This window comes from Tauraco erythrolophus, chromosome 10, assembly GCF_009769465.1.
Source record: "Tauraco erythrolophus isolate bTauEry1 chromosome 10, bTauEry1.pri, whole genome shotgun sequence".
In the NCBI taxonomy this organism is placed as follows: domain Eukaryota; kingdom Metazoa; phylum Chordata; class Aves; order Musophagiformes; family Musophagidae; genus Tauraco; species Tauraco erythrolophus.
The window spans coordinates 7,956,179-7,983,538 of record NC_141474.1 but is presented as its reverse complement, the minus strand read 5'-3'; the positions used below and the strand labels follow the sequence as shown (position 1 = coordinate 7,983,538).

The following is a 27,360-nucleotide window of genomic DNA, read 5'->3' as shown; positions in this document are numbered from 1 at the left end:
AGAGGTGTGAAGGGGATGCTGTAGGGTAGCATATTTCTGTAGTGCCAGTAGTCCCAGCCTGTCACCCCCCTAAAAAGGGAGGACTGGAGGGGTGAGAAGTGCCAGCGGGCTCAGGGTGTGAGGGAGCTTTGCCCCGAGAGATGTGCTGAGTGAGAGGTAGAGGCCTCAGGAGGGCCTCTTGAGAACCCCCAGAAGTAGGTTGAGGTGCTGGTCAGGAGAGAGGATGAAGGAAACCTGCCGAGTCTGCGCCCGGGAGCTGTGTGGCAACCAGCGGCGATGGATTTTCCACACGGCAGCCAAGCTGAACCTCCAGGTGCTGCTCTCCCACGTCCTGGGCAGGGAGCTGTGCCGGGATGGCAAATCCGAGTTCGTTTGCAGCAAGTGTGCCTTCATGCTGGACCGCATCTACAGGTTCGACACTGTCATCGCACGCATCGAAGCCCTTTCCATTGAGCGCCTGCAGAAACTGCTGCTGGAGAAAGACCGCCTCAAGTTCTGCATTGCAAGCATGTACCGCAAGAGCAACGAAGACTCCAGCACGGAAGACAGGGCTGGGGATGGGACTGTGGACCTTTCTAACCTGCCTGATGTACGGTACGCTGCCCTCCTTCAGGAGGATTTTGCTTATTCTGGGTACGAATATTGGATGGATCAAGAAGAGCACAGCTTGGAGTCACACAACTGCCATGCTTCAGAGGGAGCGAGTAACCGCCCACGGCGCTGCCGTGGCTGTGCCGCGCTGCGGGTGGCTGATGCCGACTATGAAGCTATTTGCAAAGTGCCGCGGAAAGTGGCCAGAAGCATCTCCTGCGGGCTCTCCAGCCGGTGGTCGGCCAGCATGGGCAATGAGGAGTCATCTGTGTGTGATGCGGCTGAGTCTGCTGGTGCCAGAGGGCCTGTGGATGGGGAGAGCATGGAGGAAGGCACACCTGCCTCCTCCATTGAGTCCCTGGACACGACTGTGGAGTCAGGTCCTTCGCAGCAGAAGGATGAAGATGCAGATAAGGGGGTGAAAGGGAATGGGAAATGTGACGATTTCTCAGATGACCGCATGACCCCAAACTCTTCACTGAGCGGGAACAGGCTGGAGCTGGCTCTCAGTTTGATCAAGGCTTTGGACTACAAACCCCTTCAGAGCCCCCGAGGCAGCAGGCTACCTATTCCTGTGAAGTCCAGCTTGCCCCCTCCCAAGCTCAGCCGTGACCTGACAGATGGCAGCACTTCTGCTGGCTTAGTGTGTGCTGGTTCTGTCTTCCTGAACACAGACAGAAAATCCTTTTCCAGAGCTTCTTTGGGTCTTTCCCTGGAGATTTCTGAACTGCAGGAGCTGTGGGATGACCTCTGTGAGGATTATATGCCGCTACGGGTACAGGTAGAGGTCATTGTGCTGCTGTTCGATTGAGCAGTGTCCATGTGGCTTGATGTGGAGCCCACTAGGGATTCTTCTGTGCTGAGATAATACAGATAGCCATGTGTTGCTGAACCCAGGGCTAAGAATAGGCAGCTCGGTCCTTTTTAGGTGTGCTGCCTCTCTCCTCTGTCATTCTTCTGTTGTCGTTTCCTCCTTGTGTTCTGGGAAATTAACTGTCCCCTCCTCCATCAGCTCTCCCTGTGAATGCAGCTTGCTAGATGGGTCCAAGCTCTTTGCATGCTTAGTCATTTTTCTAGTGAGAAAACATCGGTTTCACTTAAGCTTTCTCTTTAAGAAGTTGACGTGACTTTTACCCTTAACCAAAGGGAGTGTTTCAAGCTGCTGGGCATGTGTTTTTCAGCAAATTTACCCTTTGTGCCTGGGTAATGTTCAGTGTGGGGAACACCTGCCTCTGCAGATCAGGCCTCCAACCTGCCTAACGTGCAGATCCGCGCAGGGATCTGTGGTGGATGCCCTGAGGAAAAGGTGTTTTCCTTGCAGGTGGATTTGTGCCAGAGGATGACTTTAGGGTTGGTATTCTAGATAATTGGTTTATTTTCTGATCCTTTGAAAAGATTCATCAATTAACAGCAGGTGTTGCTAAGAGGTGATGAAAGCTCCTGCTTTCGTGGGACTTCCTGGTGCTATTCTCTGCCTGGATGGTAGTCCTCGTGTAGCTCCGGACTGCCTCTGTTTTGCTGGCTTTAATGAAATCTTCATTAGTATGCAGTCAAAAAGCTGAACTTGTAACTCCTTTACCACTTTACTTAATGAATGGGAGGTTTCAGTCAGCTTCAATTCAGGAATATCCATGTCAGCCTAATTGCATTCCCATTAGCAGCCTTAGTGCTGTCTAATGCTGTAGGTAGCCTGGGGGATTAGGAAAATGCTTGTTTATTACTATGGCAACTGCGGCTGTGCTGAATTACGCTTCCTATTCAGCCAGCTTTGCTTGCTGTCCCATCTGCTTGGGCGTTTCCCAGAGCTGTCTGCTTTTTCCATAGAAACCTGCTCAAGAGATGGTGCTAGGGAGAACTGTAGAAAACCTGATTCTCATCTGGTGCACACAGGCATGGTGCTGGCAGCCAGTGACTGGAGCTGTGAAGTCGGGCGTTGGTGCTGCTCCTGTAGGCTGCGTTGCTTGGTACTGGTTTTCACTGCTACGGATATATTTGCAGTGTAAAAATAGGCTTTCTCTTAACAGAACGTGGCACAACCAACGTGGCGTGTTTGTGCTTCGTGTCACACATCACCATCCTTGTCTGGGAATGGCTTTAGAGGAGTTGGTCCAACCTCTAGCCTCTGCCATCCGACTGTCCCTGCCAGGAATTCATCCTGTGGGATTTTTTACTTCCCGTTTCTTGCTGTGGCAGCAGCACTTGTGGGCTTCGGTGCAGGGTCTGGCATAATGGGGAAAGCGCTTAATCCTTCGGATGGCTTTAACAGCAAAATGAGAAGTCAGGTGCAGGTAGTAAAATAAATAGTTCTTATGTAAATGATTTTTCTTTCTCTTTGTACAAGCAACACACTTTCTAAAAGTCAGGTACCGCTCTCTAGCAATTCATATGCACAAGCGCCTTTCTGGTAGCGTGAAAGGGATATACAGGATGACAGTTCCCTGATTGCTTTTGGGAAACTGCAGTTCTCCTTCAAATTTACTGCCATAAGCTACGATGACTGAGAGCAATCTGGTGCCAGGGACATGTGATCTCTTCGGTACTGTCTTCTTGGGTGTTTTCTTGAACCATCGATTCTTCCCCTTCAGCACCAGCAGCCCCAGGAAAATGCCACCAAACCCAGCCCTCGTTGGACCCGCTCTTGCAGCTGCCTGCAGTGCCGTGCTGGCAGCAAGGGAAGTGTTGTTTGACTGGCAGCCAGTCTTTTACCCACTGTTCTGGGCAGATGTGAGCTTGGCAGGCTCAGATAATGCCGTGATTATTATTATTTTTGTTTTTAAAGAAGTGTTCTGTCTAGGTCAGTGTGTGCCGGCATTGCTGGAGCTGCACTGAGGAGAGATTGCCAGTAAAATGCTGATGTAGGAGAAACGGCTGTGGAGCCGTGATCCTGACATGACTGCAGGGAGGCATGAGGGGGAGGCAGCTTGGGCTTTGGGACTTTGGACTCTGGAGCTGACTCTGCCTTTCCTTTACCTACTCTTAGCTCTTTGCAAGCTTTCTGCTTATTTTTCTTTGTTATGTGCAAATTGTGAAGAAAGGTGTTTTTTTCTCCCCACCCCTGTTTTTTTCTAATCAGCCTTATTTCAAAATAGCTGCAGGTATGAGGGATTCTAGCAGCTCTCCCTGTCTGATCCAAAGCTTTCTGGCTGGGCAAATTTGAAATGACTTGCTGTGACTGTTCAAGGTTTCAGTAAAATCTTAAAAAAACGTCAGGGTAAGGGGAAGCATAGCTTCTGTATGGAAGCTTCTATATGTGAGAGGCGATGCACAGGCGTGGGGGAGCTCCCCTGCGCTGCCTGCGTTTCCCAGAGACAGCATTTTTGTGGCTGCTGAAGATGAGGAATTCAGTCTGACAGGGCTAATCAGGGCTGGCTGTTGTTCTCCCTGTGCTGTGCTGCCTGGAGCTGGTGTTCTGAAAAGCTCCGGGATGTTCTCGTAGCCTCTGTCTGCACTGCGACCCTGTGCTTGCCAGGGCTCTCACTTAACACAGGCATCAGCACGGTTGATCTTGTATTGCTGATGATATTCGGGAATACTTCACTAGTCCTGGGAGGGCTGGGGCGGGTGGCTGGTTTGAATGCTGCTCTCAGGAGTTAACAACTCCCTAGGCAGGAGGCAGCACAAGATTAAGAAGGGATGACAAGGGATTAGTGTGTGCTCAGCCAGCAGGGTCTGACAGACCACGCGTCAGAAAGCAGGCTGTTTAGGTTCTCAATAAATGGATGTGTGTCACAAAAAAAAATCTCAGCTGTGGCATTGAATTTGCTACGCTTTGTGGAGCTGCAGGGAATAGCACACGATGTGGGTGCCGGAGCATGGGGAGCTGTGAAGGAGAGCCCAGAGAATCACAAGTGGAGGGGTTCAGTAGGGTGTGACTGTCAGGTCATGGCAGGAGGATAGTTGGTGGGAAGGATTGAAGGTTGTGGGCTCGATTAAGAAGCAGCTTGGCAGAAGGTGGGAAGGAGGAGTTCGGTTTGGTGCTGGCTTTGTTTTAAAACTGCTAGCAGGGCACGTGAGAAGAAGGTTTTAGGGATGTGACCTGAGTGTGGGGACCAGATCTGTCATCAGTCTGCAGAGAGTGGTTAGAGCCAGACAAGCTTCTGGGCTCACAGTACGGGAGTGACGAGAGACAGGGAGCCCAACCAGAGCCTCGGGGCAGCAGGGAACTCCTGGCAGGTCAGGCAGAGAGCAGCCAGGTGCCAGCCTGCCACACAGGTGAAGTGACACAGGCAGCATCGTTTAAGTCCATGCTGCAAGATCTCTGAGGACTGACAGCTGAATAGAAGAAGCCAGTGCAAGACTTGAGCCATTTCTCTCCTTTTTTTTTTTTTTTTTTTCCCAGAATTTGCAGGATGAACGTCAGCAGCTGGCTCCAGGTGACCCTACAGCGGGGGAGCATGTGTCCAGTCTGTGTGCTGCAGAGCTGCAGGGCAAAATCCAGCAATTTGAAGCTGCCAACAAGGTATTTCTTTGTGAACAGCAAATTCAGTACCTAGTAAGTCTGAGGAAGTTAGCATTGGAAGGTGCCTCCTAGCCTGACCAGAGTCAGGCATCTGTGTCTCTCTTCCAGCAAGGGTGTGCACTGATGCATGATTCTCAGTGCTGTGGTCTGCCAGCTTGAGTTAAAAGCATTTACTTTTTTTCTGCAGCTGTGCTGTGTAAATTTTCTGTATTTATTTTTGCAAACGATTATTTTGGAAGAATTTCCCGATTTCCTGGTGAGCCTTCTGGGAACTGGTGAAGGAGAGATGCACAGTGCTGTTTCCCTGTCTCTTGGATTTGCATGGGCTGAGCCTAGTGCAGGAGAGAAGAGCACCTGCCTTTTGAGACAGCTGCCTTCTTTTTTGCAAGTAGTAAGACAGATCAGTGCAAAGGGGGTCCTGTTTTCATTTTGATTTAAAAGCTTTCTTAGGATTTGTCTTGAGGAAGGTCAAATTTAACACGTTGCAAGGTGCTGGTGTTTTTAGTTATGTTCGTGAACTCTAAGGTAAATTATACCCACTGGAAAAAAAGAGGGATTAAATGGGGGGGGAAAAACATTGGGGCAGGATCTTTATTAAATCTGGGCATGGCTGTAAGCTGTTGGAGCTGCCTGGGTCATGAAGGCTGACAGGGAATTAGGAGGCCCAAGGCCCAGTAAATGCAGTTGGAAGTGTTTAAACAGTTTAGGGTGTGTGTCTCGTAGAGAAGAGATAACATGACAGGTGTGTAAACTAATGAGCAACAAGAGGAGCTCACGTGGCAGCACCGACTTCTTGAGAAACTGAGGCTTGAGTAAGTTCTGAGGAAGCTGCATCTCATCAAAGACTAAGAATGCTACCAGGCAGCATGTTTAGAAGTGCTAACAAGCAGCTGCTTAAATGCACAGTGTACTCTGTGTCATGAACATTGTGGTGAAGGCAGAGAACTGTCCTAAAACTGTTTGAGATGGTAGTCTCTCTAGGGTGAAAAAGTCTAAGGCAGGAGTTCCTCAGGTTGTAAACCAGCCACAGAGACAAGTGAGATGTTCCCCTTTGCTTTGCAGCTGTGCTGTTGGCATGCTGGCACTGGCTAGACTCTGTTGTGCTGAAGCCAGAACATGAGGCTAAATAAGCCACTGATCTGATCAAGCGTAGAATTACCTAGACCAGCAGTTGCTGCAAGAGTGCCTGGGTGGTCGAAGGAGACAGTAAGAGAAGGAGCTGGAAGATTGTAAAGGGACAGCTGCAATGCTCTGGAGGACCTCAGAAGCAAAGGCGACAGAATGTGTAGCTTCTCCGTGTTGATTTTTTTTTTTTTTTTTTTTCCCCCCAGATCTCTTGGGAGGTTTTTGGGCTGAAGCAGCCCCTTTCCTCTTAAAGGAACAGAAACAAATTATAGAAACTGGGAAGGCTGCTGGGCAGTCTGAGCAATACTCTCCTGGAGTATGTGGGAGGCAGTATGATCTGTGAGCCTAAGCCTGGAACCTCCAGCTTGCATGTGAGGGCTGCACTGAAGGGACCAGAAGCACTGGAACGGTGCTGTGGAGGGACTGAAGGCTTTGTGTTTACTCACTGGTCTCCACCCAGCTCAAACACTATTTACAGACTCTAGAGGGAGCCACGTTGATCTTGATTTGGTGAACACCTGGGCTGTATGGGCTTGAGTAAGGAGTAGAGGGAGAGTCCTAAGGGTGTTTATGTAAAGCATTAGGCAGGATTGAAAAAACAACACATTTCTGTCTTCAGTTGTTACAGGAAAAGCTAAATGAATTGAACTTTGAATTAAAATCTGCCCAAGAAACATCGCAGAGGCAAGATCATACAATCCAGAGTCTGAATGAGGCCCTGAAGAGCAAAGAGAGTAAGGTAATGGTTTTGAGTGGACAGGCTAGCGCTCCCCAAAGGGGGAAAGTGCGCTAGCCTTGTAGGCAGTGACTGAAAAGGAATGCTTAAGCCATTGCTAGGCATCCTGGATCTCATTAAATTATTTCATGCTAAACTCTGTATTTCTGTATGATGCTGACATGTGTCATAATCCGTGCTGGAGGCTTGGGACAGGAGAGTTGGTGCTTGATTTTGCCAGTGACTGGGCTCCCTGTTCTTTGACTCACAGACAGAAGAGCTGTACCATATCATTGAAGGGCAGAATGAGACAATGGCCAAGCTGCAGGACATGTTACACAGAAGCCGTCTGGGACAGTTACAGGTATGTCCCTGGAAAGCCTCAGATATATCAGGTTTTGTTCTGCAGGGAATCCTGATTTTTAAATCCCTCTCATGAAGTGAATCTTTGAGCTTCTCTGCTTTCTACTCTTGTTAGATGTCGGAGAACCCACTCTCAACCCAGGAGCAGCAAATGTCACTGCTAGATCTTCAGAACACACTTTTCTGCACCAAGCTGGAGGTGCAGAAACTGAAAAGAGCTCAGTGCCAGAAGGAGCATCAACTGGCTGAATCCAGGAGAGCAACCCAGCTCCTAGAGACCATGGTGCATGAGGAAGAGCAGCAGAAAGAGGCAACCAGGAAACACAACCAGGTATGACAAGCGCTTAGCCTGGAAGTCTCTGGATTTACATGACATAAGAAGCACTGATGTAGTCAGTACTCCACTCTCATTCATAATTTCTGCCTACACCAGTCTGGGCACACTTGGCTAACCCCTGTCACATGTGACAGGGAGAATTTTCCAGCCTCCTTAGCTTCATATCTGAGGATTTAGAATCAGCAAAGACACTTGATAAGTGGGTGTGTTCACTTGTATGTCTTTGGCTGGTGCAAATGTCCGATCTCTTTTTGCGATGTTACAAAGTTAATGTCCAGTGCTGCACAAGTTAGCTCTGACTGTAAAGCTCTGCCTGTGGCCATCCATCTGAACCCAGGTTTAGATGGATGGATACCCTGGAAAATAAAATAAATTCAAACTTCATCGCCATGGAAGCGTGTTTTGAGATGTGAAAGCTGTAGTATTGCAGAGCGTTTTTGGCTGTTCCCACAGCCATTGTTGCTTGTGGCTTCTTCAGGTTGGCCTGCTGTTTACAGGTCTGTTGAGGACTGACTGCCAAGATATGTGCTTTTCCCTTGCAGGAGCTGCGTGCTGTGGTACAGCAGCTGCAGGCAGAGCTGCAGGAAAAGACTCAGCAGCTCCAGACTGTGGAGTGGGAGAAATGCCGTGAGCTGCAGGCCCAGGCGCAGAGAGCTCAGTGTTTGAGTCAGCATCTTGCTCGTAAGGAACAGCTTCTGCAGGTGAGATGCAGAAAGATTCAAGTTGAGCATAACTAGCCAGGGCCCTTGCTCCTTCTTTGGTATTTGACAATGCAGAAGTCAGTCTGTAGCTTTCACACATGCCCTTTGAAGAAGGAAAGGAAAGAGATGCTTCTGGGCTTCCAGGATGAGAAAGGCGGCCCACAGATGAGTACCTCAGCCCACAGCAGTGCTTGGTGAGCCCTGGCAGGCACTAATCAGACAGCCCTGGGTGCTGGGACCTACCACGCTTTAATGTAGGGGGTAGAGCAAGTGTAGGGTGGAGGTAGTTAGCCCTGATTCTCCTGTGCGGCTTCCTGGGAGGGTTCTGGCCTGATGCTTGTACTAGGAGTGTGTGTGTATGACCTCTAGGAATCAAGGGAGCTTCTGCAGTGCCAGCAAAGCTTGGACAAGAGCCCTGCTGCCGTGAATGCCATGCTGGAGAAACTGCAGCAGCGAGTCAGTGACAGGGATGCTGCTCTGGAGGTAAGCACAGTCTGTTGACGATGTCTCCGTTTTCCCTGAGGCTCAACCTTGCATTACCATCAGTAGTGCAGCTTCAGGTGGACCCCAGAGGTGACCATGTCTTCTGCATGCTCTTCATGGCTCAGCCTTCCAGAGGAGTCCTCTGAAAGGGAGAGCTGAGGTGCCCCACACAATGAGTCATAGGCTGCACAGCCCTACTACTCTATTCTGAGTGATCACCCCCTCTCACCCTAGCGAGCAGTAGATGAGAAGTTCTGTGCCCTGGAGAAGAAGGAGCAAGAGCTGCAACAACTCCATCTCTCAATAAGGGAGCGTGGAAGTGACCTGGAGAGACTGCGCAATGTCCTATCCAGCAACGAGGCCACCATTCATGTGAGTTCTTGTACCTAGGCACATAGAGTCCAGCCTGGCTGTGGTGTGCTGCTAGATGAACCTTCCTGTGAATGTTCTGATTCTCGCTTGGGAGAGCGGCTGCAGGGTGTTGGCCTTCCTCTGGCTCTGTGTGTGGGGCAAGTTCCTGGGTGGCTCATGTTCCTGGGCTGGGTGTGGGGTCTGGAGAGGACAAGGGTGAATCTCTGACTCTACTAGCAGGAGAGACGGGTATTTCCAGTTCTGCTTAATTCAGGATAAAAGTCTCTGTCCCTGCTTGAGCTGCTTCTGTTGTGGTCCCCAGAGCCTGGAGAGCCTCCTGAAAGCCAAAACCCTGGAACTAGAGCAGGTCTCAGCAACCTGCCAAAACCTCCGCTGGCTCAAGGAGGAGATCGAGGCCAAATCCTGCAGCAGGCAGAAGGAGCAGGAGGGGATCATCCAGCAGCTGCAGACCTGCCTGCATGACAGGAACAAAGAAGTGGAGGTAAGGCCTTCGCTTGCCTTCCTGACCCTTCAGCCAGTTTGTCTGCAGAGAGAGTGGTCCCGAAGCAGAGCCTCCTGGCTGCCTACCTCTAAGGAGGGCACTTGAACCTGTGCCCAGTGCTTTGGAAGCTGGCTGCTTTTGGCACCTGTAAATACCTGTGCTTGCTGAGACACTGCTCTCTCAGCTAGGCCCAGGCTAAAGAGCTGTTCATCCTTAAACAGTTTGGAGTTTGATGGTAGCTGTGTGTCTCCATCTTTCCCTTCCTCCCTCTTGTTCAGGAGCTTACAGCAACTCTGCTGTGCAAGCTGGGCCCAGGGCAGAGCGAGGTAGCAGAGGAGCTGTGCTTGCGTCTCCAGCACAAGGAGAAGATGCTGCAGGATCTCCTCAGTGACAGGAACCGTCAGACCATGGAGCATGATGCAGAAATCCGGGAGCTGCTGCAGGCCATGAGCACCAAGGAGCAGCAGAGCCGAGTGAGTTGTGTGCACTGCCACAGTGGGGAGGCTGGGGTGGATTCATAGATTCATAGATTTCTAGGTTGGAAAAGACCTTAGAGATCATCGAGTCCAACCATCCCTAATCCCCATTAAACCATATCCTCAAGTAGCTCATCCACCCTATTCTTAAACACATCCAGGGATGGGGACTCAACCACCTCCCTGGGCAGCCTATTCCAGTGGCTGACAACCCTTTCAGAGAAGAAATACTTCCTAACATCCAACCTGAATCTCCCCTGACTAAGCTTGTGCCTATTTCCTCTTGTTCTATCACCCGTCACTAATGTAAAGAGCCCTTCCCCTACCTCCCCACCATCTTTTCTCAAGTATTTATAGGCCGTAATCAGGTCTCCCCTCAGCCTCCTCTTCTCCAGGCTAAACAGCCCCAACTCCCTCAGCCGCTCCTCATAAGTTTTATTTTCCAGCCCCTTGACCAGTTTGGTCGCCCTTCTTTGGACTCGCTCCAGGAGCTCAATATCTCTCTTAAAGCGAGGGGCCCAAAACTGGACACAATATTCCAGGTGCGGCCTCACCAGTGCCGAATGGATGGCTCTGCCTTGCATATTAAGCATATGGAAACTGCTCTCTGGCTGCTGTTGATGTAGCCTGGTGGAACTGCTGAGTGTTGAAGAACACATGAGATGCCATCAGCTGTTCCTAGGTTGGTCTCAAGCCATCACATGAGAGCAGTTAAGAAGCAGCAGCTCTTGTAGCAGTGTTCAGGTGTCAGGTCCCTATCATTAAGTGGACTGCATGGGGTTTGTGTGCTTGATGGGGAAGGAGGTGCAGATCTTCCTAGATATTTGTGTTCCTGGGCTTGGGGCAGCAGAAGGGGCAGTGGGATGGTCGCTGCTTCATGTGGGTCTTACCAGACCAAAAAGGAAGACTCCGAGCTGTTTCTTGTGTGGTGCAGTAGCCTGAGGAAGCTCTGCGCATTGCATCTTAACTTATGTGTTAGTCAAACACGTCGTCCTGGGCATGTAAACACCAGTTAAAGAGCCATGGTTCCCACTCTGCTTGCTCTTGCACACTGGGTGCAGGTCAGTGTTACCCAAGACTCTTTGCATTGAGTTTCCTTTCATAAAAAGGGGGCTAAAAGGCCAAGCACTGTCTCCTGCTCTTTGTCTGCCCTCTGTCTTTCTCTCTTCTGGAATGGGGTATGAGAAGCTGAGGAGCTTGTTCCTCTGTAGGCAGAGAGGCCAGGCCTTGCTGTAGCTTCTGGCAAGCAGAGATGGGAGGGTCGCGGTGGAGTCACCACGAGTGGCCAGGAGCAGTAGCTCCCAGGTTGTTTTGCAGATCACTTCCAGTCTCAAGTGACAGGTGAATATTGAGATGGTTTCCCTTAGTCTTTGAGGAAGGTGAAGGACAGTGATCCTACCCCTGATCACAGCCCTGCCTTTCCCTATTTTTCCTGCTCAATCAGATGGCTGCTGAGAAGATGGCGCACGCTTTGGCTGAAAGGAGCAGTGAGTTACAACTCCTACGCCAGCATGTGTTGGGAAAGGAGCCTGTCGGGACCTTGTTGGCTGGTGCCAGGCTGTTGAAGCAGGACAAACAGCCCATACAAGTAAGAATTGTGAACTGTGTTTCTGTGCCTGTGGCCTAGGGGCTCCAGAGAGAACTGGTGGCAACAGGAGGAAATGGAAGAGAGGGGAGCACCACAGAGAATGATAGAAATGAAAGTGGGATTAGGGAAGAGACTTCCTATAGGCAGAAGAGAAAAAACGGAGGAGCAGAAATGCTGCTTGGGTGTTCTGATCTTGATTCCACCAGCCTTTGTCACTTAGTGTCTCCTTTTGTTTTGATCAGGCAGTATTTGAGTCCTTAGGGCATGTGAGAGTATGAAAGAAATCCACCCTCTGACCTTCCAGCATTGACCCAGTCCTTCCTTGGGCTGGGCTGCCTTGCTGTATTGTAATCCCCTCACTGACATTGTCACATTCTGGAGGGGACAAGAGAGCTAATTTTAGGTCCCACTAATTCTTGGCAGAGCCTGCTGGCTGTTTGCTGTCTCTTCCACAATTGGAGTTGGTATTTTTATAGCAGCTTTGCTAAAAACCCCTTTGAGGCTGAACACAACTCCAAGGCTACGTGTGCCATGCTCCTACTTGAGCAGCTGTTAATGGTTTATTGGTGAGCTGACACATTGAACATTTTAAAGCAGCTGTAAACAGGTTGCTCGTTTCTATTCCCAGGATCGAAGTGAGCTCTAGACACTTCCAGGGATGAGTATGTGGGCCAAGGTCTGTGTTTTCCTTCCTGCAGGGTCCTCTGGGCCACATCTTTAGATGAAAATGTAGGTCTTTGTAGAGTCTCAGTTGAAAGCTGGGTTTGCTGCAGTTGAGGGAAACATGTTTAATCCGTACTAGGAAGACGCTCGCTGCCAGCGACCTCCTAGTGCCACGTAAACCAAGGCCAGAGCCCTCTTACCCACACATACAGCTTCTAGGTTGGGTGCAATTTGTCCCCGCTGCATGGCCGGATTTCCTTCATTGATTTCTGACATTTCAGAGGCATCAGCAAAGCAGCCAGCAGTTTTGCTGCAGTCCTGGAGCTCTGGGGAAGCTGCAGGTGCTAGGTTCTCCATAAAGGTGCAAATCTGGAGGCTTTTGTGTTTTCAGGAAGTACTGCAAAGAGCTTGTGGAGCTACAGCCATTGCCGGACCCCCACAGGGGGACAGCAGCTGCAGGACAGAGGGAGGTGAGTGTGGTGACAGCATCTTTTGAGGTCCCCAAACACGACCAGGGCTTTTTGGTTACATGCTTACATGAAACTGAGAGAGTAAAGAGCTTTGAGCAAGAGTGTGTATTTTGAAATAAAGCTGTGCCGCCCTTTTGGGTGACGGTTCAGGGATGAGAGTGTGGGAAAGAGAAAGACTATTGTCAGCTTTGAGGTGAGGTGCTTCCACTGAAGATCTGATGCTGTCCAGTGAAGGGTTTTTGACTTTATGGTTGAGGCTGGGTTGAGACAAGTGCAACTGGTTTGGATTTTGCCCTGGGGCCAGGACACCTGAACTTAGCCAGGGGTGGGACTGCAGGCTGGGATGTTGCTGTTGCTTAAGGTTTCAGCAGGGAAAAAGTGTTTACAAAGAAGTAGCATGATGGGGACTGCCAGCATTGTGGACCTGTCTTGTTGAAGAGGGATTCTGTCTAATCCTGGGGTCAGAGCTGATGCACAGTAACTCTGTAGTAACCAACTGTCTTTGCAGTTACGACGTCAGCAGCAGAACTGGAGAAGGATCTTGTTAACGCCAAAGAGGAGCTGGAGCTAATGGCAAAGAAGGAAAGGGAGAGCAGGGTAAGTGAAGCCTGTGCTGATCTCCCTTGCTTACAGGAGACCATTGGGCTGCCCCTCACTGGAAGTTTTGGACCCCCCTATTGTGGCAGTGCCCCCAGTGAGAGAAATGGGGCAGCAGCTTGCAGTGGGGTTTTGGCTTTCTGAAGACTTTCATGGGCTTCTCTTCCCTCCCTAGCGGGAGCTCACTGCTCTCCAGTCTGTTGTGGCCACGCAGGAGGAAGAGCTGCAGGTGCAGGCCTCGGATATAGAGTCCTTGACCAGGACCATCCAGATCAAAGAGGACCTCATCAAGGTGAGATAATGCGCTAAGCTGGATCAGTTCTGCCTGGAAAGGCTGCAGAGGAGTCTCTTCTTTCCCTGCATCCTAAGAGTAAGAGGCTGACTGTCCATGGATAGTATTGCTGCTGGTTTACCTACAGATCTCTGTGTTACTTTGGCCAGAAGGCAAAGGCCCCAAACCCCCAGAGTGTTGTTTCGTTTTTTGCTCCTTGTGTACCAAACACCCTTCGAGTCCTTTAAACAGAGTGCTTTGTGTCCCGTCTCACTTCTTGCTCCAGGCTGTCGTCTGTGCCTAATACACTCTGGATGCTTTGGCATTTCTTTCTTATGAGACCTGGGTCTTTCCAAACACTGGAAACTTTTGGCAGTTGCATTCCAGGGAGGATTATGAAGATCCAGCTGCCTTCGTTACTGATCCCTTCTTCACTGAGCCTGCCTGTTCTTGGTTTTCAGGATCTGCAGATGCAGCTGGTGGATCCTGAAGAAATTCCAGCCGTGGAAAGGCTGACACAAGAGGTGCTGGTGCTTCGGGAGAAAGTGGCCATAGCAGAGTCACGAGGACAAGAGACTACTGGAAACAGAAGGCAGCAGGTAGTTTGCCATGTGTGGCAAGCTTGGATGTGTTTGTTTCCACTGGTGCTGGGTTATGAGGTTTTGTTTTCAGCCTTTGGATATGCTGAGATGTGCTTGTTCTTGGAATCTGGCTGTTTACAATAGGGGGAATACAGAGGGGAGGATTGGTTCCCTTTAGCACCTGTCTCAAGGGCAGAGTCTTTTGGGAGTCACTGGTTTTTGGGTGACACATCTCTTGGACACAAACAAGAGGGAAAGGGGAAGCCCCTGTTTCTCTGGGGCAACCAGATGCCTCCTTCAGTTTCTGTCTCGAAGCATTGCATCTTGTCTCTTCTCTCCAACCAGTTGTTACTGATGCTGGAAGGGCTGGTGGCTGAAAGGAATCGGTTAAATGAGGCTCTCCAGGCAGAGAGGCAGCTCTATGGCAGCCTGGTGAAGTTTCACACGCACCCAGACAGGTAAGCGAGGCTGCCTCGGCTCCGTGCTGCCCTGCTCAGCTGCTGGGGCAAGCGGGGCTGGTCTAGTGGGGCAGTCCCTGAAGCAGTGATCATTCTGCGAGTCTGGTAGCCCTCAGTGGGAAAGAGGGAGTCTAGACAAAGAATCAGACAAATGCAGCTTTGGGAGTCCAAGTTTTAGGCTGCCTTCTTTCCTCAAAGAGGCTGCAGTGGCCAGCTTTAAATGCTACATAAACTCTCCCCGTTGCCACTTCTTGTTCAGGCCCTGAGATTTCCATCTCTGTTCCCTGGCTTATCCCTTCCTGGCTCAGCTTCCCACCCACACTTGGCCACCTTTCAGAGGCTGCTGTCAAATTCCCAACCAACTGTTGGGTTGATAAGGATCTGTCTAGGTGCTTATCCCGGTGGCTGTCCCACAGTGCAGTATGGCCTGCATTCCTTGTCCTCTGCACTAATTCCCTGCCCTTCATGGGGCTGCAGCCTCTGGGATATTTGAGCTACCTGATAGCAAGAGAGCACATAAGTGGAGTGCTTGGGTAAGTACTGAAGAACAGCTGTGACTACAGTCCCCTACCATGAGCTGGAGCCTTTTTTGGGAATGGCTGTGCTCTAGGGAGATTTAGAGGTGAGGCAAGAGGTGGCCGAGCTGCCTGGGGAGCATGCAGGGCCTGTGCCTGGAGTAAGTGGCAGTCCTGGATGGAGAGGCCAACTTGGTGTGCGCTTGCTGCAGCCTGTCTAACCCTCTTCCCTTTCATGCGACGTGTCTGCTTAGTGCTGCGAGAGACCACACTCTGCAGGTGGAGCTGGAGGGTGTCCAGGAGCTCCGGGGACAGCTGGAAGAAGCTCTTGGAAGAAGCCTGGAGCGTTTGAGCAGGCTGGAGACGCAGGGCACCATAGGAGGTGGGGAACAGGAGCGTGTGAGAGTCCTACCCCAGCATGCCTTCTGAGCACTGACGCTCGCCTGCCTGCCACGGAAACGGTTCACTAACTGAGCGAGCCTGTCTCACTGACTCTGGGAGGGTTGCTCCGGTACTTAGTAATGGTACGGTAGAACTGGTGCAGGGCTTCTTGTCTTGTTTTGGAGCTGCTTCAGGAACGGCGATCAGTGCAATCCACCTGTGTCTCGTGTTATGTTCCTGTCTGACCCACCCTGGTGGCCGCTGATGTATTTGCACATTCAAATCATTCCATTTTAGTTGATTTCCCTCCATCTCCCTTCTCCCACATCCATAGGCCAAATAAAGATTCCCTTTCTCTGAAGGAAACACCAGATGTTCTCTATTATCTCCCAAGTGCATGAGTGTGAGTTTTTGTATTCCCTCCCCATTTTTCTTACCCAGTGACATCCCCCTCTTGGGTTGATGGTGGCTGGCCAAAAAGGATAAGGGATATATGGAAAAGTGGATTCCAGAGTCAGAGAATTTGACAAGGGCTGCAAGACCTGGTGGCACTTGCCTGGGGCTCTTACACAAATCTGAGTGTAGAACCAACAATTCATTTATGCTTAAATCAAATCCTACTCCAATATTGGTGATTTTACTGACTTTTTTTTTTCTTTTTTCCCCCCTCCCCACCATTGCAAGTTGTCTCAGCCTGGCTTGTGAGTGCCCTCAAGGGAGAGCTTCCTCCTCTTTTTGACAGATGGTTTGGGGTGACTGAGACCTGCCCCTGCTCCCAGGGTCTGGGCTGGGGCTGCTCCCTCACTTTTATGCGCACATCTCACTTGCAGGCTCCACATGCCCCCTGGGCTATGGGCAGGGCCCGATTCCTGCTTTGCTGGGGGCAGTCCCACTTGGCACTATTACATACGTTTCCTAGGGTATCTTTCACCTCCTCTGGAAGTGTTGGGGCTGGTGTAAGAGCAGAAAAACAATAGCAACAGCTTTCCAGTGACCAGCGCTTCCCATGCGCAGCAGGCAATGGATCAGCTGTCTCGTACTTGGTCACTTCCCAAGGCGGCAAGAGCAAATTTTGTACCTCTGGGCACCTGTGTTTCCGCTTGCTGGTAAGCTAAACTAGGAGCAGGGGGAGCAGAAGAGCTCCATCTTGCAGGGCTGCGCACCTGGACCTGTGACTACTCTGCTGCATGTCGCCTTGTGGCTGCTTCACGTGGCACCACCTATCCCATGCCTTAGACCCATGCTGACGTCTTCTCTTCCCTGCCTCAGACAGGGATAGGAGGCACCACAGCTCTCCCTTCATGTGCAGCACGTCAGCACTGCTCCTCTGGGTCTGCACCTAGCTGCGTGGTGAGTTCAGCAGTTCTCATGTGGCCTGAAGGGACACAGCTAGTGGCTGCTGGTCAGTCGGGTACTTGGTTAGCTTTTCCTTTCTTGTGTTTCATCTCATTCCCTTCCTCTCACTTCTCTGTGTAGCACCATGTTCTCTTTCTCCTTCTGCCTCTCACTGTGTAAAAGCCTTTGTGTCCCAGTCCTTATCTTTCCACCTTTCCTCCTCCATCCTGGCTCTGATGCCTAGCTGGCTCCCTGGTCACTTGGGTACCAAGGAGCCCCTGACCCAGCACAGACTCATTGGTGTGGCAGGAGGGAAGTCTTAGCTGGTGCTCCAGCAGCTCCCATCTCTTCTTGTGTGTTTTTCTTCTTGTTTTGCTGCAGATCTGTCCCTGGCCTCTGCTACCATCAGTGCTGTAAAGCGCCCCACGAGGGGAGCATTATCCTAGGTTGAAGTGTCCTGACTTTTCCACTCTGTTCTTTAGGGCCTTCTTTCATCCCTAATATCCCTGTCTGTGCATTCCTCTGCCTTGCAGGATGACCAGCCTGAGCATCCCATGTCTGAGAGCTCCCTCTGTCAAACTGTGCAGTGCTTTGTGCTGTCTCACAGCTCTTTGTGGAGGTCTCTCCTTCCTTTCTTGATTTCCCTGAGGACCTTGCTTCCCTTCCCTTCTTCCCAGATGTGTCAAGACTTCCAGCACAGCCAATGCACCTGGGTGTCCTGTGCCTGTGGGCTGTGTGCAATTTTCAAGTGATGCAACTAATTCTCTTTGCCTTCAGGCTGGGTGTGAAAGACAGAGGAGCCTGTGACAAAGTGCTGGGGTTGCATCTCCTGTCTCCTTTGCTGGTGATACACAGAGAGCTGAGCAGCCTCTGTCCCTTTGAATTGGCACCCTGGTGTGCTGCTGCTGAACAGCAGCCTGGCACAGTCTGCCCTACGTGCATGCTTCTCTGCTCCCCCAGCACCAGCTTCTTTTCCCCTTTCTTCCCCCCCACCCTTAAGATTTGTGCTTCCTTTTTCTGCTCCTCCCTGGAGCACTGGGAATTGTGCAGAGCTGCAGGTGACGGTGAGAAGTGGGGTGCTGTGTCCTGGCACAAAAGGTGTTCTCCCATGACCTTAGAGCAGCTGTGTTGGCTGGGAGCCACCTTGCCCCAGCCTCTCAGACATGGTGACCCAGCTTGAGAGCCCAGCAGCTGAGGGTCTCCATCCCCTCACCCTTCGGGGCCCTGCAGGCATTGAGCTGTAGCCCTGGCTGCTTTGTCACCTGGTGGGTTGTGTCCCTGGGGGCTCGCAGGGCCGTGCTTTGGCTATGCTGAATGCCACCTGCGAGAGCTGCTTCATGGTGGTGCTGCTGTCACTTCCAGCTGCCTCTAAGGGTTTTGCTCCTGGAATAACCCTTCTCCGTAGGACATGGCTGCTTCGATAAATGGGCTCCACCAGGCAGGGTGATGTCTGCCCAGGCTTGGCAGTGAGGTGTCCCTGATTTTTGCAACCTCCTGGCAGTTGCTTGTCATGAGTGAATCATCTGAGTGTGCTACTATCTCTGTGCACAGTATGCAATGCAACCACCTGCCCTGCTGCAAGGTGGGCTCCTGGCTGGTCCTTGGCACTTGCTTCCAGGAGCCATATGCTTCCAGGCTGGCTTCTCCTTCACCAGCTGTGTTCAGCCTCTCTCTCCCTGCCAGGATTTCTTTGTGTTCCCCTGCTCCCTGTTCAGCCTTGCCTGGCAGCTCCAGCCCTGGTGGTGCTGGGTTTGGCCATGGGCAAAGCAGCGGCATCTCCTGTGGGGCACAGGCAGCTGTGAAACCTGGCCCTGCACAGCCCCAGAGGCTGGTCCTGGGCCCTGTTCGAGCTCCTGTCTCCCTGGGGAGAAGAGAGATTGGGGATACACCTGTGTCCCAGCCCAGGCAGTCTGAGCCTGAGCGGAGCAGACAGGCCTCTGGAGCTGGGTGGGAGGAAGGCTGCCCAAACAAGGGGTGCAAGCCCTCGCTCTGGGCTGTGCACCAAGGGGCTAGGAGCCTCGCTGCGTGCAAGCAGAAGAGCATGGCCTCAGCTCTGCATGGCAGGGTGGGCCCCAGGCCCCATGGATGATAGTATGGGTCACAAGACCTTTAGCTCTGCTGCAGCCCTGCAAGGCTAGTGCAGGGTTTGGGTGGTGTGGGCAGGGCAGCTATCGGTGCCTTCTCTGGGCTGACCCTGCACCCCTGCCAGGTTGGGCAGTGCCAGTGAGGCTCCCTGCCCAAGCACGGGCTGCTGCTGCTGGCTGTGTCTTGTGAAGTGGCTGCAGGGCGGATGGCACGTATGCATATGTGTCCAGGCAGCAAGCACAAGGTGGTGCGAAGGCAGAGATGTGGATGGGACAGGTGTCATTGCTGGGGTGTCATGCTGGCTGTGGGCAGCTGGAACTGTCCCCTCCCTCTGTGCAGGTGCTAGGTTGGAGCTCCAGCACACAGAGAGGGTGGCAGAGCACAGGGACAGCAGGGAGACCTCAGTCCTGCTGGCAGGGCCCTGGTACCAGGCACATGTGAGAGAAGGAGCCTGCTCTGGAGCTGCCCATGATCTCCGTGGGCATCACCAGGGAGAAGAAAACAGAGGTAGTGCCACTATTGCTACTGCTCTGAGCTCTTCATTGTGCTATGCTGTCCCCTAGGTCAGGCCACAGGGATAAACGCTGATGATGCCAGCACTAACTTCACCGACAGCATCGAGGAGGAGGCAGCCCACAGCGCAGCGACCCGCTATGTGAGTTGAGGCAGTGTGACGCCAGGAGCAGGGGTGGCAGAGTTGGGCACTGCACCTCTGCCCAGCTGTGACCCAGCCCCTTTGGAAACATCCCTGTCAGCCTCTGTCTTTGTCTCTCCAGAGCAGCCCCCTGGCCCCTAAGGAAACTGAGGGCACTGAGAGGGCCCCGATAGGGAGCACGGCACCTGCTGTGCCAGAGCGGGAGCTGCGAGCGGAAGAGGAGCTGAGGGAGCTGAAGGCGCAGCTGGAGGAAGCCGGCTTCTCATCCGTCTCCCACATCAGGCAAGAGTCCTGGGACGCTGGAGCCAGTGGGTGGCAGCAGCTTGAGCGGGTACCCTGCATCCCAGCCGCTGCCTGCCCTTCACAGTGCCTTGTGCCCCCAGGAAGGCGATGCTGAGCCTGTGCCTAGAGAACGCGGAGCTGAAGGAGCGAATGGGTGAAGCCACGTCACTGCTGGAGACTGGGGAGCCGGAGGAGGCTGGGCTGGGAAGTCCCCCGGCCCCTGAGCCCCGCAGGCTGCAGAGGAAGAGCCGCACTGCCCTTGGGGACCACCCAGCTGGTGGCAGCAGAGATGGCCAGGGGATTCCAGCAGAGAGGGGAACCGTGCCTGCCAAACGCCCAGCGCTGGAGGCGCGATCCCAGGATGACGTGCCCAAGAGACCCTGCCCTGATGTCCCAGGTGGAGGGAATGAGAGCCACGTAAGTGCCCTGGGCACAGGGGACTGGGTTGGGGATGGGGACAGAGGTGGGGAGCTCATAGCCTGTCTCTCTTCCGGTAGGTGGAGGGCACAGCCCCAGGTAGGGGCTGGCTGCGGCTGGGCACGGAGCTGCGCTCCCAGGTAGCGCAGGGCCAAAGGCAGTGCCAGGAGCTGCAGGACAAGCTTGCTGCCTCAGAGGCCACAGTGCGGGCACAAGCTGAGCAGCTGGAGAAGTACCATGTCCTGCTCCGTAAGTTAAACCCCTGGGTAGGATGGGGGTCTGTGCTGAGCCTGGCATGCCCTGTGCATGGCACTGTACATGGGGCAGGGATGGAGAATCCTGCCTGGAGGGGGACCCTGAGCTGATGGGGCTGCCTGGCAGGTGAACCCCACGCCCAGCAGCTCAGCAAGCAAGTGCAGGTGGATTTCCAGGACCTGGGCTATGAGACGTGTGGGCGAAGTGAGACTGAGGCTGACCGGGATGAGACCACCAGCCCTGGTAAGGAGAGCCAAGTCTCCAGAGATCCTTGTGCCTTGCCCACCTGGCGTGGAGAAGTGTCATCATGTCCTGTCTCCCCTGCAGAGTGTGAGGAGCCAGATGTATTCAGCGAGCCCAGCCTGGGCGAGGAGCTAGGGTCCCCACGCCAGCCAGGGATGCCCGGGGTGGGCAAGGCTGTCCAGAAAGCCATAACCCCGGTGGACGTGGGAGCCCTGTACCAGCACATCCAGGACCTCAAGGCACAGCTGCTCAATGCCAACAAGGTGATCCAGAGCCTGCAACGCCGTGCCCGCTCTGTCTCCGTCACCAGTGGCTATGTCTCGGGTGCCGAGCGGCCCCTGCCGGGTCCCACAACCCTGGCCTCGCCAGCCCACAGCCTCACTGATGAGGACGAGGGCTGGCAGTCAGACAGCCATGGCACCCTCTGCCCGCCCGCCCTGCGGGCGCACCGTGACCTGCAGCACCTGGTGCACCGCGTTGCACTCCTTGAAGCGCAGCTGCCCACAGCCAAGACCGGAGGTGTTTTGCCCAAGGAGCTGCAATCTGCTACCTGGCCAGGGTATGACCATGGGGATTGGGGCCAGATGGGGGACTATGGGCGTCTCCAGGGGTTGCCCAAAGTGGTGGCTTCTTGTCGCGTGCTTTCCCTGCAGCCAGGCTCCTGGGACACTTGCATGGTGGGGCAGTCCCAGGAGTGGATAGTGTACAGACTCCCCCAGGGTGCCCCATTCCTGACGTGCTCTCTGGGGAGTCTGGCAGCTCTGTGGACCCCCCACTTGCCAATCTTCCCTAGGAAGTACGACTCGCTGATCCAAGCGCAGGCTCGGGAGCTCTCCCACCTGCGGCAGACGCTGCGGGAGGGCCGTGGGGTGAGCCGCAGCCTGGCCCAGCATCTGCGTGGTGCCCTGCGGTCTTTCGAGGAGCTCCTCCGTGGCACTGACATCGACTACTACCTGGGCCAGGGCTTTCGGGAGCAGCTGGCCCAGGGCAGGCAGCTGGCTGAGAAGCTCAGCGACAAGCTGGGCACAAGTAAGTACCTTTAAGGGTGTACTGGGGCTGGGCATCGTGGGGCACAGTAGGCTGGGAAGGGATGCTTTGATGGGTGCCGTGAAGGGCTGGAGCCATTCCGACTTGTGCTGTGTGGGTCACCTGCTCTGAGCTGGGCTGTCCTGCTATGGCTCTTTTTGGGGACAGGCAGCCTGGGGCATGGGAACACTGACTGGCTCCTCTCTGGCTTGTTTTTTCAGGAGATCGACAAGATGGGGAGGATAAAACCAGCCACGAACTCCTGGCATTGAGGTACATGTTCTCAGGGAGGACATGGGGGACCTGCTCTGCACAGGCACCCCATAGGCTCGCACTGCTCTTGGGCTGAGGGTCCGGGGTGGCCTCAGGATCTCTGCTCCACGTGGATACCCTGTAGCTGCCTATCCTCTGGGGATGGGGAGCTCCAGGCTTGAGCTGGGCACCCCATTACTCTAGGCAGCCTTGCAGCACGGGTGGGATGCAGCATCTGGGGTGTCATGCTGGAGTGTGCACAGCACAGCAGGGACAGGTTGTGGGATGAGGGTCACCCCGCCCTGCCAGCTCCAGTGATGGGCCACCTCCACAGGCTCAGTCGGGAGCTCCAGGAAAAGGACAAGGTGATTGAGAGCCTGGAGGCGAAGCTGCAGGAGCGCTGTGAGTCTCCAGGCAGCAGCCACCCACCCTCCGAGTCATCCCGCTCTGCCACCAGCACTTCCTTCGTGTCCGAGGGGCTGGAGCCCTGCTCCGACGGGGATGTAGCCAGCGAGTGCAGCCAGTGCCGTGAAGAGCCTGCCCGACTCGCAGGTATCGCGGGGGGCCCGGGGACCACGATCGCAGGCTGGGGATGTGCAGCCCCTCTGTAGCTCGTGGGTCCCTGCAGCAGGAGATGCCCACCAGGCCTGGGCAGGGGCTGCGCGTGGAGCTCTGTGCCCAAACGCCAGCCTGGCAGGGTGAGCACACAGCACCTGGGGCTGCAGCACCTGGGGCTGCAGGGAAGTGTCTTGAGGAGCTCTGCCATGGTACCACAGCCCTGCAAGGCTGGGACCTGAGTGGCCTCGTGTGGGGTGACCCAGCCTGCAGCACCTCTGGACATGGGGACTCAGCTGCTCAGAGCATACCACGGTCCCCAGTGCCCCTGGGGAGGAGGGGTCCCTGCTAGGCTGAGCCAGAGCTGCGCTAACATCTCTCTCCATCTCTCTTCTGTCTTTAGGCTTTCAATTTGATTCCTTGTCCCAACCCGTCAGTGCCCCGCTGCCTGCGCTGCCCTCCGGGCCGCCACCCTTCCTGCCTGCTGGGCCACCCCTTCCCACTGCCACCCCGCTCCTGGGCTGCTGCAAAGCCCCTGGCTGCTCCCTGGCTGAGGCGCAGCAGGAACTGCAGGTGCTCCGGAGGCAGCTGGGAGAAAGTGAGCGAATGCCTCCAGCATGGGGTTGGTCCTGCCTGCCTTGCATACTGTGCCGCATGGCCCCCTGCCCCCTCTGACCTGCCTATCCTGCCCTGGCCCTTCTCTTGCTCCCTGGGGCCACCAGTTCCAGGCTGGGTCCCGTTACTCTGGCTGAGGGATGATGGGGACATGTGGCTCTCACGTAGAGAGTACTTGGTGGGTGGGATGGACACAGCCTGAGGCAGCACTCGCTCTTGGTGTGGGTGCTTGCACGTCCTAGGTGCATGTGGGAAAGGGCTGGTTTGGTTAGCTGTTGTGTAGGGCTGAGGCTGAGACCCTCTAGCTCGTGTCACGTTATCAGCCTCTACTCTTCAGAGGGAACAGGTTTGACCAGGGCAGGAAGTCAATGATGGAGGATCACTGTGGGGGGTGACATTGGGCTGCACTGTTGAACAGAGCGAGAAGGGGGTAAAAACCACACAGTGGGAGTGTATTGCCTCCATTCTTCCTCCCTGCTCATTTCCCTCTTCCTCCTCCCTGTTTTGCCTGTGTGTACAGGTGTGATGCTGCCTGTGGCACCAGCAAAGCCCACAGCCTCACTGGGCCCCTTTGGAGAGGACAGCAAAGCCCCAGCATCGCTCTGCCGGCATGGTGCGCTGCAGAGTTTGGCTGAGCCCCCCAGGGCCGCTGAGACCTGCACCCTCTGGGATGTACCCGCTCCTGGCCAGCCACTTTATGGGGCCCTGCCGTCGGGGTACCCCTCCAGCCAGAAGCTAACGGGTAAGGTCCATGCTGGAGAGCATGGGGGCATCCTGGCTGGGTGTGGGGGAACAGGGAGGAGACCTAGCACCAGAATGGCTGTGGGTCATGGCTGTGGTACGGGGCAGGATAGCGGGGATGGTATGAGGCAGGTGGCGTAGACTTCCCTGCCCTGAGCCAAGACACCCCCATGTCCCTGGCTGTGGCAGGGGCAGATCTGCTGGAAGAGCACTTGGTAGAGATCCGCAGCCTGCGCCAGCGTCTCGAGGAGTCCATCTGCACCAACGACCGGCTCCGGGAGCAGCTTGAACGCCGCCTGGCCTCCGCCGGCAAGGCCAGCGGTACGGTGCCACGCTGGGGCCAGGGCTGCTGTGGGGGGCTCGGGGGGGCCCAGACTTTGCACACCTCTTTGCATGGGGAGGGCACTCGCCCCGTGCGTGGTGAGGTGTCAGGAGAGAGACTCAGCTCCAGTCCCCCCTTTGCAGGACTGTCCAGTGATGTCTACACCCAGGGGCTGGAGCCAGGGCTGCAGCTGAGTGGGGAGAACCAGGCTCTGCGTGAGGACAACCGGACCCTGCGGCTCCAACGTGACCACTTCTCCCAAGGTAGGGCCAGGCCATCAGTGTTCCAGGGCTGAGTCCCAGAGGGCACTGGCTGAGTGGGGTTGGCAGTGACACTTCCATGCTCTCTGTCCCTAGAGCTGGCGCGGGTGCAGGAGGTGCTCCTGGCTGCCTGCGCCCGGGCACGGGAGGCTGAAGTAGAGCTGGGCCAGAGGCGTGGAGAGCAGCAGAGGCTGGTGGAGGAGCTCGCCAAGCGCCAAGAGACTGCCCGGCAACTCCGGGACGAGCGGCACTCTCTGCAGGAGAACAACAACAGGTAAGGTTTGGGCATCGTGGCTTGGGCCTGGCAGGACTGAGTCCAGCCGGCCCTGGACTCACATGTCACCCCTCTGCAGGCTGCAGCACACAGTGACGCTCCTGCAGCAGCAGTGTGAGGAGCATCACCTGCTCCTGCAGACTCTGCGTGCGGAGCTGCATGTCTACGAGAGCCTCCCCGGCCCCTCTGCCCAGACACGTACAGGTATGGGACCTGTCACCAGTGCCGCCCAGCCCCTCTGCAGCCCTTGGGGATCCCAAACACCTCTCCTTGTCATGGCAGCAGGAGAGACACGGTGGCCATGCAAGCAGGCAGTGAGGGAGGGAAGGCCCCTCAGCTACGCCAGGCATGGAACTATGGCCGTTCGTAGGGGCTCAGACATTTCTTGTTCCAGGCTGCTTCCCATCTCCTCCAGTGCGGGATGTTGGCACGAGCTCAGCAGCTCCCCTCTTCTCCCCGCTGCCCTCTGATGTGTCAGTGGCCAGGCGGATGGATGGTGGGTACCAGAATCTGCCCACACATGGGCTTCAGGGCTGCTGAGACCTGACAAACTCATGGCACCACCCTCGCTGAGCAGGGATGGAAAGCCCAGCATAGACCTCCTGGGATGGAATTGGGAGGGCTGCAGCGGGAGCAGGCAGTGGACCTCACCCAGCCCTGCCTGTCCCACAGAGCCACGTGGGGCAGACCCACCAGCGAGGAAGAGCGACGGACCAACGGAGGCTCATGTCATCGGCCAGCTGGACACCTATCAGGCCCTGGAGCAGCGCATCCTGGAGGGGAAGGCACTGGCCCGCGAGCTGATATGTCTCGCGCGCCCAGCACTCAGGCTGCCCAACTGCCAGCTCCTGGGAAAAGAGGTAAAGCGTGGGCAGGACAGGGCTGGTGGCCACTGGGGGACAGACCCTGCTCTGTGGACCATGCATAAAGCAGCTCCCGAGCCCACTGTTGGCCCTGAGCCCTGTAGAGCTGGCCCGCAGCAAGGAGCGCCCAGCCAGGGGGCTGTCGCCGGCACTGCCCTGCTGTGTTGGGCTGGGCACGGTGGGTCCCTGGGTGCAGCGGGGTGCAGGTGCCCCAGCAGCACCCGCTCCCGCACCCCTCTCCTGCAGGCCCCAGGCTGGGCAGGCGCAGGGCACCTCTGGGGCAGCGCCAGCACACTGCACCGCATCCTGGAGGAGTGCGTGTCTCTCCTTGCCACCTTCTGGAGCACCGTGCTGCCCATCGGCCCTGCCCAGCACCAGGGCAAGGTAAGCCCCAGGCCGAGGGCTGGCAGGGCTGGATCGTGCTGGCCACTCATCGTGCTCCTCTCGTCCCAGGAGCAAGCGCTACAGGGCGAGATCACCGCGCTGCGTGCCCAGCTCTCCGAGAGGGAGGATGCTCTGCAGAGCACGGCCGAGCAGCTGCGCAGCACAGCCCGGCTCAAGGACAGCATGGAGCAGTTCATCGTGAGCCAGCGTACGCAGCCTGGGTGGCATACTACTGTGGGGTGGCACGGCCAAGCTGGCTTGGTCCCCATGTGCCTGGGGCGGCTCCACAGCACAGGGACCTCACTGACCCCATCTCTCTCTCCCTTGCAGTGACCAGGACCCACAACGTGCTGCGCAAGGCTAGGACGAACCTGGAGGTGAGTTTGCCCTGGTAGCCAGCACGGGATAGGGGCAGGTGCCCCTGCCCTGGTGATGGGCACAGATGGCAGACACCCTGTGCTCTGCCAGCCGAGTGCAGTGTTGCGGGGACAATGACACAGGGACCCACTTTCCTTGGCTGTCCCCAGCCTCTCTGTCCATGGCCCTGGGGAACAGCATTCCTCTGGCGTAGGCCTGCCTTGGTAGTGCTCCTCCTAACTGCCACGCGTGCTCTCTTGCCAGGTGAAGGCCCAGCAGGCCCTGTCTGTCGCCTGAGCCCCAGGCAGGGCAGGGAGCAATGCCCCCAGCTGTGGAACAGCCCGCTGGCTGCCAAGCCGTGCCATGCCGGACGACTGGAGCGGACCCTGTCCCTGCTACTGCTGAGGTGGACAGGGGTCCGGGGTCTTCTGTGGTGGTTGTATGCCCTCCGCCCGCCTTCACTTGGCATCGCAGCAGCAGCTGCTGGCTTGGGCTTTCTCTGCCCCATGCTTCAGTACTCACCCCACGCCCACCCACAGTGCTTAGAGTGGGGCATCACCGCTGGCCACACTGAGCATCTTGCCCTGGGACTTGGTCCCATCTGTAACCCTGCTGCGTACCTGTCCCTGCTCACAGATGTATGTACATGTATATAGACAGAGCTATCGGAGCTGCGTTTCGGGGGCTCCCCAGGCATGTTGGGGCCCCAGCGCGGGAGGAAGATGTAAGAAATGCTGTTCAGTGGCTGGAGAGTTCCAAATAAAGGTTTCCTTTGGGTTGTGGTGTTTCTGGCACGCCTGTCTCTGCAGCCG

General features: G+C 55.0%; 1 protein-coding gene across 3 annotated transcripts; it reads left to right on the top strand.

The window, feature by feature from the left end:
- Positions 1-26,845, top strand: PDE4DIP (phosphodiesterase 4D interacting protein). Of its 3 annotated transcripts, XM_086617639.1 has the most exons (38): positions 1-1,372; positions 4,931-5,050; positions 6,795-6,914; positions 7,162-7,254; positions 7,369-7,584; positions 8,133-8,291; positions 8,661-8,774; positions 9,009-9,146; positions 9,448-9,627; positions 9,906-10,100; positions 11,548-11,707; positions 12,771-12,824; positions 13,333-13,421; positions 13,597-13,713; positions 14,154-14,291; positions 14,619-14,731; positions 15,501-15,628; positions 19,611-19,702; positions 19,824-19,984; positions 20,086-20,401; positions 20,482-20,650; positions 20,783-20,899; positions 20,984-21,458; positions 21,693-21,928; positions 22,147-22,198; positions 22,512-22,729; positions 23,136-23,354; positions 23,868-24,089; positions 24,278-24,409; positions 24,554-24,673; positions 24,767-24,944; positions 25,024-25,148; positions 25,339-25,456; positions 25,600-25,804; positions 26,054-26,191; positions 26,261-26,399; positions 26,522-26,568; positions 26,813-26,845. In XM_086617639.1, exons 1-38 carry the CDS (start codon positions 224-226, stop codon positions 26,843-26,845), a joined length of 6,795 nt encoding a protein of 2,264 aa, XP_086473765.1. In that variant the 5' UTR covers positions 1-223. The 3 variants fall into 3 exon arrangements, with proteins under 3 accessions (XP_086473765.1, XP_086473764.1, XP_086473766.1); XM_086617638.1 differs by having other exon boundaries at positions 11,548-11,691; positions 12,746-12,824; positions 14,154-14,294; ... (1 more) ...; positions 25,339-25,440; positions 25,617-26,191; XM_086617640.1 differs by lacking the exons at positions 19,611-19,702; positions 19,824-19,984; positions 20,086-20,401; ... (16 more) ...; positions 26,522-26,568; positions 26,813-26,845 and having other exon boundaries at positions 11,548-11,691; positions 12,746-12,824; positions 15,501-15,965.
- The last annotated feature ends 515 nt before the right edge of the window (positions 26,846-27,360 follow it).